The sequence below is a fragment of the Penaeus vannamei genome, chromosome 42 (genome assembly GCF_042767895.1).
Source record: "Penaeus vannamei isolate JL-2024 chromosome 42, ASM4276789v1, whole genome shotgun sequence".
Taxonomy (NCBI): domain Eukaryota; kingdom Metazoa; phylum Arthropoda; class Malacostraca; order Decapoda; family Penaeidae; genus Penaeus; species Penaeus vannamei.
In genome coordinates this window covers 4,812,894-4,825,097 of record NC_091590.1, presented here as the reverse complement: position 1 = coordinate 4,825,097, position 12,204 = coordinate 4,812,894, and the positions used below count along the sequence as shown (strand labels likewise).

The 12,204-nt window shown below is 43.2% G+C and overlaps 1 protein-coding gene across 3 annotated transcripts in view; it reads left to right on the top strand.

The window, feature by feature from the left end:
- The window catches only part of LOC113813549 (proline-rich protein 36), a 274,063-nt gene extending 262,868 nt beyond the window's left edge, over positions 1–11,195 (top strand). For all 3 annotated transcript variants that reach the window (XM_070118431.1, XM_070118429.1, XM_070118430.1), the window contains exon 7: positions 5,373–11,195. In XM_070118431.1, coding sequence (XP_069974532.1) covers positions 5,373–10,784 — 5,412 coding nt within the window. In that variant the 3' untranslated portion in view covers positions 10,785–11,195. The remainder of the gene's footprint in view (positions 1–5,372) is intronic.
- Positions 11,196–12,204: the final 1,009 nt, after the last annotated feature.

Below are 12,204 nucleotides of genomic sequence, written 5' to 3'. Positions count from 1 at the left end.
TTATTTTCGTCTATTTGTGAATAACCTGTTTAGTGTTTGCTTTTATGCAGTTTGCACGTGATTAGATAAGCAAGACGAACGAGCTGTTTTGTTATTTTTATTTTGTAAGTCCATCCACCAGACTTAGTTGCAGTAAGTAGAACAAAAAAATATTTCTTTCCCCCTTTCTCCCCCCTACTCACTCCCGGATAATGAAGCTTCTTGTTTGTTTGTTTTTAAAGTCGAGTCTTTTACATACGAGATCCCTTTTCTAGGCATAACCATCTGTGTCAGTGTCTTCTGCATTCTACTTTTGGTCTTGAATTTAGACCCTTCCCTTTCATACAGTCTCAGTTCAGTAGTTTTTTTCTTCTAAGTTCTAGTCCCTACTGTGGCCTTCAGTCTAATCGGTAAGTTTTTGTTTTTTATTTCTTTATTCATTAATATATTAACCAAGCGGATTCACGCCGGGATGTCTGCTCTGTTAAATCACTCGGTGGGCTTTTGTCCCGCTGTTGTTTGGCTTCATTTCAAGTAGTATCGAAGGCAGGTCTGCTTGGTGCTTCCTCCGTAATGATAGAAGATATCAAGGTCCCCATCCCGCTGCACTTCCTCGGCAACTCTCCCCATAACTCCCTCATTTTGACTAGTCACTACTGCCCTTGTCCGTTAACAGCCTTGTTAATTAGTTCACTAAGGAATCACCTCTTCCATTTGACCCAACTTGACCTCGACTGCAAGCTGAGGTCGACTGCTCGAAGTTTTACTTGAATGTCCCTTCTTATGCATTGCCTTTTGCGTTTCCCTCCCTCCCCCCTGTGCACATAGAAGCCTTCCTTCACAATACTACTCATTCCTTTACAGATTATACATATTCCATCTTTTGCAGTTCATCATGCTTTCTCCTTTCGAACATTTTAGACAATGTGCCATTCACTTTCAATAACGCTTTTTGCTATCTTTATTCTTGTTGCCTCAATGAAACGAACTAAATATTATTCAAGTTTCAAACACGTTTCCTTTTTATATGTGCTTCTTCCTGCGTATGTCCAGGAGTCTTTCTATAACATGGAAAATGTATTCCTAATGACATGACTAATTTTTCAATGTCGTCTTCTTTTCTCATTATCCTACTGCCTCCTGTTGCTGCCGTATACGTAATGCTCTTTGGTTTGTGTCTTTGATTTCAGCTTAATTCTTGTTATGTATGATTCTCAAAGTATCTCTGGTTCTTTTTTCAGTGCCACTTTTACGACAGTTATAAATACAACTGTATATTTTTTACTTTTAGTTTTATATTTACAGATGTTAGTTCTTTTGTTTCTTAAAGAGCCATGCTAGCTTGCAACCCGTTATGCTGTCTCTTTAGTATGAGTCATTTTCTGTTGATGACACTTCTGGATCAGTCACCCAGCCTGCAATTCTTAATACTGTCATGTTACCAAAATTTGCATCTGATTTTGATTGCTACTTTCTTTGCCATGAATCTTAAAACCCCCATGCACGTATTCAACCATTTAAAACCCCTGAAATCCCGTAAAAATATCCTTCTTTTTATCCGCCAATTCCCTTTTATCATTTGGCCTCTGATTCCAGCACGACCCTTCCTCCACCAAGTCGTCTCCCCGTTCCCTCTGCCTCGTCGTCCCCCGCTTGGCCCTAGTCGACGGATTCTTTTTCCTGGTAGTGCATGCCACTGACCCCCCCTACCCTCCCTTTTCCTTCTCCAGGCTCAAGATTCCCCCAGGCAGCTCTCTGAGGAACCGTGGGACAACGGCGAGTCCTGTCGAGCGTGACGGCCTGCTCCCGACCCACTTGGTCCATCCTTCCAGGTTGTGGTCCAGTCGGTAGGTCTGGCCTTCTAGTCTTGCCCAAGTTAGTCTGTCAGTCATGTCTGGCCAACCTGCCCTCCTGCGTGCCACGGCGGCTGGTAGGAACAGTGCACGTGTCTCTTAATCGGTCGAGTCTTGAAGGATTCGGTGCTTCACTCCACTCCAGATATTTTTTCTTCACCCATCCATCCTCCTATTCACGCCCCCCCCCCCCTAGGCCTCTTCCTCCCACTCCCTCCCAACACATCGCGTTACCCTCTCCCCCCCCCCATTACTCCAATCCAGATTTTTATTTCACTCATCCCTTCCCCCTATTCACGCCCCCCCCCTCTACGCCCCTTCCTCCCACTCCCTCCCAACACACCCCATTACCCCCTCCCCCCCTGCTTCATCTGTATCACCCCCTCCCCCTCCCTTCCCTATTCTCCCATCCACTTCTTGGATATACGTGACTCATCAACCCCCTTCCCTGGGTTCTCCCCCGATCAGAAGGTGATGCTTACTCCTTCATATTGGTCTGGGAGTCTGGGTTTGACCTTCGACGGAGGACCGCTTCTAGGTCAAAGTTTAACCTGTAGGATCGAGGTGTCTCGGTCCTGCTTCCTAAAGACAGGTCAAACATGCTTCTAGGTCAAAGTTTAACCTGTAGGATCGAGGTGTCTCGGTCATGCTTCCTAAAGACAGGTCAAACATGCTTCTAGGTCAAAGTTCAAGCTATAGGATCGAGGTGTCTCGGTCATGCTTCCTAAAGACAGGTCAAACAAGCTTCTGAGGTCAAAGTTCAAGCTGTAAGATCGAGAGGTCTCGGTCCTGCTTCCTAAACACAGGTCAAACATGCATCTAGGTCAAAGTTTAACCTGTAGGATCGAGGGGTTTCGGCCCTGCCTCCTAAAGACAAGTCAAACATGCTTATAGGTCAACGTTCAAGCTATAGGATCGAGAGGTCTCGGTCCTGCTTCCTAAAGACAGGTCAAACATGCTTCTAGGTCAAAGGTCAATCTGTAGGATCGAGAGGTCTCGGTCCTGCTTCCTAAAGACAGGTCAAACATGCTTCTAGGTCAAAGGTCAATCTGTAGGATCGAGGGGTCTCGGTCCTGCTTCATAAAGACAGGTCAAACATGATTCTTGGTCAAAGGTAAATCTGTAGGATCGAGAGCTCTCGGTCCTGCTTCCTAAAGACAGGTCAAACATGCTTCTCGGTCAAAGGTCAATCTGTAGGATCGAGGGGTCTCGGTCCTGCTTCCTAAAGACAGGTCAAACATGCTTCTAGGTCAAAGGTCAATCTGTAGGATCGAGAGGTCTCGGTCCTGCTTCCTAAAGACAGGTCAAACATGCTTCTCGGTCAAAGGTCAATCTGTAGAATCGAGGGGTCTCGGTCCTGCTTCCTAAAGACAGGTCAAACATGCTTCAAGGTCAAAGGTCAATCTGTAGAATCGAGGGGTCTCGGTCCTGCTTCCTAAAAACAGGTCAAACATGCTTCTAGGTCAAAGTTCAAGCTGTAGGATCGAGAATTTTCGGTCCTGCTTCATAAAAAACTGTTGTACACAGGTCAAACACGCTTCTGCTTGCAAGTCATGGGACACAGGTCAAAGTTCAGGTGATCCTCTTTGTTTTTTTTACTTTCTTTCTTTTTTTGCGGGGGGGGGGGGTGCTTGCTTTCCACATTCACAAATCTATTGATTGTGACGTCATAGGTTTTCACGTCCACTTGGAGTCCTCCTTTATAACTATCATGGTCATGGCATATATTTTTTTCTTTCTTTTTTCTTTCCTGATTTGGCATTCGGTATCTGATAACCTTCAAAATACAATCTGAAAATGAAATTCACAAAATATGCTATGGGATGTTCTGTAAAAAAAATATATATAAATAAAAATACAAAAAGTTCCTAGATAGAAAAAAAATACAATGCGATGGTTGTAGGCATTTTCAGAATTTAAAAACAAAACCGTGTTTATTATTTTTAAAAAATAATAAATCAATAGGCATGAAATAGCAATGATAATAAGGACAGTGACGATATTGAATAAACGTACATACACACACACACACACACACACATATGTGTGTGTGTGTGTGTGTGCGTATCCTGTCTTCTTACTCTAAACCATTCAATTTCGAAATCTCATTTGTACGTCAGGCGTTGCCACAGGAACAGCAGTCAGTGGATGTAATCTCAACCCACACTCAACAGTTCCAGTGTGCTTATATATATATATATATATATATATATATATATATATATATATATATATATATATATATATATATGCATGTACATACATACACGTACACATATATAAAAACATGTATATATGTATATATATATATATATATATATATATATATATATATATATATATATATATATATATATATATATATATATATATACGTACACATATATATATATATATATATATATATTTACATATAGAAATATATATATATATATATATATATACATATATGTTTATATATTTATATATATATATATATATATATATATATATATATGTCATATATATATATATATATATATATATATATATATATATATATATATATATATATATATATATATATATATATATATATATATTTAATTGCGCTATATTACACTATATTATATATATTCGTTATAAAACACTTTCTCCTTCAACAGATATAGGTAAGGAGCTTTAGAATAGACTTGATAATGAAACTCAATGTTATAGTGATAATGATGATGGAAATAATTTTGATAATAGTTGTTATGATGAGAATTTCACTTGTGTTTATAGCAATAATAGTCCCGATATTATGAACGTGATAATAAGAAAAATTGTTAATTATGCTTGTAATTATAATAATGACAATGGACAACTACATTGATGATTATGATGATGATGATGATGACGATGTTAAGGATAAGGATTATGATAAGGATAAAGATAACGATGGTGATGATAATGGTAGTAAAAGTAACAATAATGATAATAAGATATATTTAAAAAAAAATCCATACTTGGCATACGGTATGTAGTCGCCTTTATCAATCTCACAACTAAAGTATCTTAGCTATATCAGAGGTAGCAGCTAAATAGCCTTGCATGCTGCGCGCTTTCGATCTGCTGTCTTAGCTACAGAGCCAGGAAAAAAAACTGAGATGGGGTCGTATCTTTTGTGTGAAATAAATGCAGATATATGATGGGTAACTTTGATGTCTTAGTCAGTTGGTTATCATATATGGGTGTGCTTTTCCGAAAAAGATTTAAGTATACTCTATCCTGTATGGAATGCATTATTTGAGCAACAGTGTTATTACTAAAAAACAAATAATCTTACAAAATAAGGAAGGCCGTTATTTCTCAAGAATACTCAACAAAACCCCATAAAATCTACATACCATAATTTGTCTAAATCTCCAAAAAGCTTCAAATAAAAAATCTCAGCCCATGGTATCGACAGAGAACTTATAAATCCACATACCATAACTTGTTTAAAATTCCCAAAACGTCAAATAAAAATTCTGAGCCAATGGTATCCACAGAGACGCTATAAATCCCACTATTTTCCAGTGTCGGTCGGAGTTCCTTCGAGTGCCTGGTGTGCGCCTTCAGTCTACGGGGTCGAGCAGCGATGGCTACAGCGCTTCTTCCTCCACGCATGACCTGCCCGCTGAAATCAACTCCGTGGCTCTTCTGGGGGTTCCTGGGGTCCCTCCGAGGACTAACAAGCCTCTGCTGCAGCTCGGGGGAATGGACTGGGACAGCGATCATGCCACTGCGGAATGGATTCAAACGATTGATATCAATGTTATTCAGCCTACTCCAAATATATCGCCGTGTGGGTCAGTCCGCAGCGTTTCAGACAATTCGGAGCTGTCGCGGCTGCCATTGCCTGGGCGTGGCAGAGTGCAGTCGATCCTGTCCCTAGATTCCCCTGACTTCGACAGTCGTTCCATTGGGTCAGATTCTGTTTTCATGGAAGATTCTGTTGGCGAAACCTGTAGCAGTTTCTCGGAGAGCATGGAGAGTGGAACGTCTATCATGGGGCGCTTATCCCGGTCACCTTCTCCAAGGAACCAGCGGGTGGTTCAGTCATACAGGCTAGGCATCAATCCCTCTGGTCCTGCATCGCCTTCTGGCCCTTACAAATCTCCTGTTCGAGCTCCAACCCTTGGCAACCTGCATAAACCCAACAAAGACCAACGAAGTCGCCAAAAGATGCTTCAACGGCAGCGCTGTGAAGACCAGGATAATCCGCTTCCTGGTATTATGCTGTCAGCGCCCACAATGGAGTCACTGGTGTTGCCTTCAATAAGCAGCAATTTGAGTGCTTCTTGTGAAAAACTAGCTATTCATTCAACAATAACATCGGATAGTGATCTAGGCAATAGCCATACATCTCTCGCCCCAACTAGTAGTGTAGAGGAGCCAATGTGTGCAGTTTTCACAGTACCTGCACTTCGGAGAACTAACTCAGCAACTACACCTCAAATGAAAGAGGAGGCAGCGAGCAGTTTTAAGAGGGCTGATAGTGAGCAGAATCCCATGCAGAGAGCAGATAGTTCTGCATCACATCAAAGACGATCCAGTGAATCTTCTACTGGTTCTGATGCCAGTGAATCAGTATCATTCCATCTGATGGTGCCAGAATTAAGCATAGATAATCCTAGTAATGATACAAGCCCGTCTGGGTCACCCAACAGTTCTCCTTCTGCCTCGCCGGTTCCAGTGCGAGCCGCTACACAGAAGCCTCCTCCACGTCCCCCTGAGCCAACACCACCACCAATCAAGACCGGATCTTCACGGCCAGCAACACGCAATGAACGGCGAATGCTCAGGCGCCAGTACAGCACATACGGCCCTGCAAGTCCCACACTCAAGCACGATGACCAAGGAGGACATCATTCATTGCCGACGTACATGGAGGAAACAGATACTGACGATCCAAATCAGCCCCCAGCACCCCCCAGCTCTCCATACCCTCTCGCTCATCTTCTGTCACGAGAAGACTCGGCCTCTCCCCAGTCTTTGGCGTCTCCTCTATCGCCACTTCCTCTAGCACACAGACTTCAGCGAGATGGATCTGGCTCGTCACAGTCCTTAGCCTCGCCTGGGTCCCCTCGACTTATTGGCAGCCGTCTTCTTCGTGAGGGGTCTGAGTCTCCCCAATTCCCACCTTCCCCCACAGCCAATCGCCGTGATTCAAAGGCCTCTCCTACTTCCCCTCTCCCAGCACACAAACGTGCTCAGCGTGAAGAGTCAGCATCATCTCAGTTCCTTACGCCAACTGCTAATCTTCATCCTAAAGTCCGTCGACTCAACCGAGGCGATTCTGATGCCAACCATCTTCTGGCTCCTATTTCAACCCATCAAAAGGTCCGACGGCTCCATCGCGATGATTCAACCTTCTCCAAGCTAACGTCTCCCACTGCTCCACAACAATCAAAGACTCTCCAACGTGATGACTCTAGTTCTTCTCATTTATCAACCCCTCCTGCTACTCCTCTTCCAACATGCAAACATCTCCAACGCGATGATTCTGACTCGTCCCACATTCCTGAATCTCCTAGCTCGACTAAGTCATCAACACATTATCTCCAGAGTGATGATTCTGTGTCATCTCCTAGCTCTCCTCTCCCAACAGTTAGGCGTATACAGCGCGAGGACACTGATTCTTCTAACATTCCAGACTCACCCGTTTCTCCCGAGTCCACATCCCAACCCCTCCAGCAAGAAGACACTGGCACTGGTTCCTCAAGCATGCCTACGCCTCCAAGCACTCCCCATTCGGTGATTACCCAGCTTGAGCGGGATGATTCAGATAACACCTCACCTGTTTTAGAATCATCAAGCTCTTCCCAGCCATCAACACCTCGTTTCTTGCGAGAGGACTACGCTTCTCGTCGTAAGACTGCATCTCCTGTTTCCCCACATGCGACAATCCAACGACTACATGCTGAGCAGCCGGGATCTCCCAAATTGCTATCATCCCCAAGCTCCCCTAAATCACCGGCTGCCCGGCTTCAGCAGGATCATCCCAGCACCCCTCCGGCTCTCCCTGGCTCTCCGCATTCTAGAGGTCCGACGATGAAGCGGGAAGACTCATGTTCTCCCCAGCCCCCGGCACCTCCAAGTTCACCGTTACCAAAAGCAAGACGCCTCCATCGTCAAGGCTCACGTAATTCCTTGCCACAAATTCCCCCTCCTTCACCTAGCGTGCTTAAAAATCGTCGAGATTCACAACCACAAATGTCCCCAGCGTCTCCGTATAGAGATCGTCGAGATTCACAAACACTCCAGTTTGAAATGTCTCCTTCTTCTCCTGTACCATTTCAATTTGATCGTCGAGAATCGATCAAACAGTCCCAAATCCCCCCTTCTCCAACTGCAACTTTTGCCGGTCGCCGTGACTCACCTTTGTCTCAAATTCCTCCTGGATCCCCATCATCAGCGTTTGCAAGCCGACGTGATTCACTTCAGTCACAGATGCCTCCCACTTCTCCCTCAGCATCTTTTGAAAGACGGCATGATTCTCCTCTATCCCAGATCCCACCTGGGTCCCCATCATCAGCTTTTGCAAGCCGGCGTGACTCCCTCCAGTCACAGGTGCTTTCCATGTCTCCATCAGGAACGTTGGAAAGGCGTCGCGATTTCTCAATGTCCCAAGTCCCTCCTGGTTCCCCCTCAGCAGTATCTTTTGCAAGCCGACGTGACTCCCTCCAGTCACAGGTGCTCCCAATGTCTCCCTCAGCAACTTTGGAAAGGCGTCGCGATTCTCCTCTGTCCCAGATCCCACCTGGTTCCCCCTCTGCAGTATCTTTTGCAAGCCGACGTGACTCGCTTCAGTCACAGGTGCTTCCCATGTCTCCATCAGGAACATTGGAAAGGCGTCGTGATTTACCTATGTCTCAGATCCCACCTGGTTCCCCCTCAGCAGTATCTTTTGCAAGCCGACGTGACTCGCTTCAGTCACAGGTGCTTCCCATGTCTCCATCAGGAACGTTGGAAAGGCGTCGTGATTTACCTATGTCTCAGATCCCACCTGGTTCCCCCTCAGCAGTATCTTTTGCAAGCCGACGTGACTCCCTCCAGTCACAGGTGCTTCCAATGTCACCATCGGCAACATTGGAAAGGCGTCGCGATTCTCCTCTGTCCCAGATCCCACCTGGTTCCCCCTCAGCAGTAGCTTTTTCAAGCAGACGTGACTCACTTCAGTCACAGGTGCTTCCTATGTCTCCATCAGCAACTTTGGAAAGGCGTCGTGATTCACCTCTGTCGCAGATTCCTCCTGGTTCCCCATCAGCAGCAGCTTTTGCAAGCCGATGGGATTCACATCAGTCACAGATGCCCCCTGCTTCTCCATCAGCAACTTTTGTGTGTCGTCGTGATTCACCTCTGTCTCAAATCCCTCCTGGTTCCCCATCAGTAATATTTACAAGTCGACGTGACTCACTTCAATCACAGATGCCTCCTGCCTCTCCATCAGCAATTTATGAAAGGCGTCATGATTTACCTTTGTCTCAGATTCCTCTTGGATCCCCCTCAGCTTATACAAGTCGACGTGACTCACTCCAGTCACAGATACCTCCTCTCTCTCCATCGGCAATATTCGTTAGTCGCCGTGACTCACCTCTGTCTCAGATGCCTCCTGGTTCCCCATCAGCTGTTTATACAAGTCGACGTGACTCACTTCAGTCACATATGCCTCCCAGCTCTCCATCAGCAGTTTATTCAAGTCGTCATGATTCGCTTCACTCAGAAATGCCTTTTACTTCTCCACCAGCGAGTATCACAGGTCGCTCAGATTCAATTCATTCTCGGATGCTAGCTACTTCCCCACCAGGAGCCTTTATTAGTATCCAAAGTTCCGCTGTTTCTCCCGATACAGCCTATGGAAGTCGACGAGATTCACTTATACTCCAGCCAGAAGTTCCTTCCTCTTACCCATCAAAATCTATGGTCCATCAAGATTCACTAACACTCCAGTGCCAGATAATGTCCACATCTCCACCAGCTCCATTCATGGATCGGCAAGAATCTCTTGAAGCGCCCATTCCCCCCAGTTCACCACCATCTCCATTCAAAGACCGCCATATTCTACTTCCCAGACAAACTGAAATCCTTCCCGCTTCAGCTATATCTCCCTGCATCATGCGCCAAGCACCAAGCTTAGAACAGCCGAAACTTGTACGAAGTTCCCCAGCGTCTCCCTTCATAAATCAGGATGATTCGTTGCCAACTCAACCAACTAAACCTTCTAGCTCTTCACAGCCTATGACACGACAGGACTCTAGCTCCCCGCAGCCTCCAGCACCACCTAGCTCCCCAAAGCCAAAACCTAGACGACTGCAGCGTCAGGACTCGAGCTCATTCCAATCACAACTGCCTCCTGCATCTCCTAAGTCCCCCTTCATAAACAAAGATTCGCTTGTTTTCCAGACACCGATTCCGGGTTCGCCCGGACCTTATATAAATCAGGACACACTTTTCCCTCAGTCCTCAGACATCGCAAGTTCACCTGAGGGTCACATCCTCAGTCGTGAAGATTCCCTTTCACCCCAGCCACTGCCCCCTCCAAGCTCTCCTCAGCCGAAACCCCGTCGTTTCCAACGTCAGGATTCATACAAATCTTTGCCCCCGATTCCTCCATGTTCCCCTAAATCCCCTTTCATAAACCGTGAAGATAAATTTTTCTCCCAGTCGAAGCCAGAAGCCAGTCCACGCGTTCTAACTCGTGACGACTCCGTGTCGACCCAGCCCCAAGCGCCCCCCGCCTCCCCCAAGCCGTGCAGGCGAGTCCACCAAGACGAGTCGAGTTCGCCCAAGTCCCCAGTGCCAACCAGCCCTCTGAAATCAAAAGAGTCGGGCTCCCCCAGAGCTACAACCCCCCCTGTTCCCCAGCAATCAAAAGCGAGCCCCACCTCCCGCGAGGGCTCCGGCCCGCCCTCCCCCAGTCACTCTGTTATGGAGACCTCCTGCTAACGCTCACAATATTCAGTGTAAGATCTCATTGTAGTGTATTTACAGACGTATATAAACGGTAGATTCATCAGTATAGGCACTGGTTACTCGAGTGTTAGTTGTGCTAGGTGTTGATGTACTCAAGGTGTACAAATTACGGTATAAACCAGTTTTATCAGAATGGAATTTGCTGATATCCAATATATTTTTAATGACTTTATCCTCTGGATTAAACTTTGCCCGTCGTAGAGTACTTCCCTTTTCTATGTTGCGTGGTAATTGGTAGTCGTCTTAGCATATGCATACCAAGGACTGTCACATCGTTTTCTTTTCTGGTCATTTACGTTATCGTTTGTATTTAAGTAGATTTTACATTTTGTATTACGATATCTTAAAAGACATTATCTATGATTTTTTTCTGTATAAGGTCTAAGAATATGTAGTTAAAATTATCGTATATATACATATATATATATACATATACATATATGTAAATATATTTGTATGTATATATATGTATATATATGAATTATATATTTGTATATATATATATATATATATATATATATATATATATATATATATACATATATATATGGATTATATATATACATATATGTATATATACATGCATATATATGTACATTTATATATACATATATGTATATATACATATACACATACATATACATATATATATATATATATATATATATATATATATATATATATATATGTGTATATATACATATACATATGTATGTATATATAAATGTACATATATATGCATGTATATATACATATATGTATATATATAATCCATATATATATATATATATATATATATATATATATATATATATATATATATATATATATATATATATATATATATATATATATATATATATATACGTATGTATGTATGTGTGTATGTATATATATACATACATATATATATATATATATATATATATATATATATATATATATATATATATACATATATATACATATATACATATATATGTATGTATATATATGGATTATATTGTTTTTTGTTTTTTTTGTTTTTTCTTCTTTTGCTTGGGACGAATATCCTTTAAACCAGATTCCCAACCGAAGTTCCGCCGACCCCCACCACGTGTTCCGCGAGAAATAATTACGTATTTATTACAAAATGGCAGTGATTTTAATTCGTAATTCCTCAACAACAAACGCCAACATCCTCGCACGTGTCAGGCACCACAATGCATAATATACAGTGTATTCTATGTACTAAATACAGGGGTACCTTGGTGTGTGAAAGATTATTACACTGGCTACTCCGAGGTGATCAAGGTTGGGAATCACTGCTGTAAACTATGATTATATTTAATGATATGTATTATTTGTCTTTCCATGTGATGGTGTTTGGCGTACATTTGTTCTATAGTCGTTC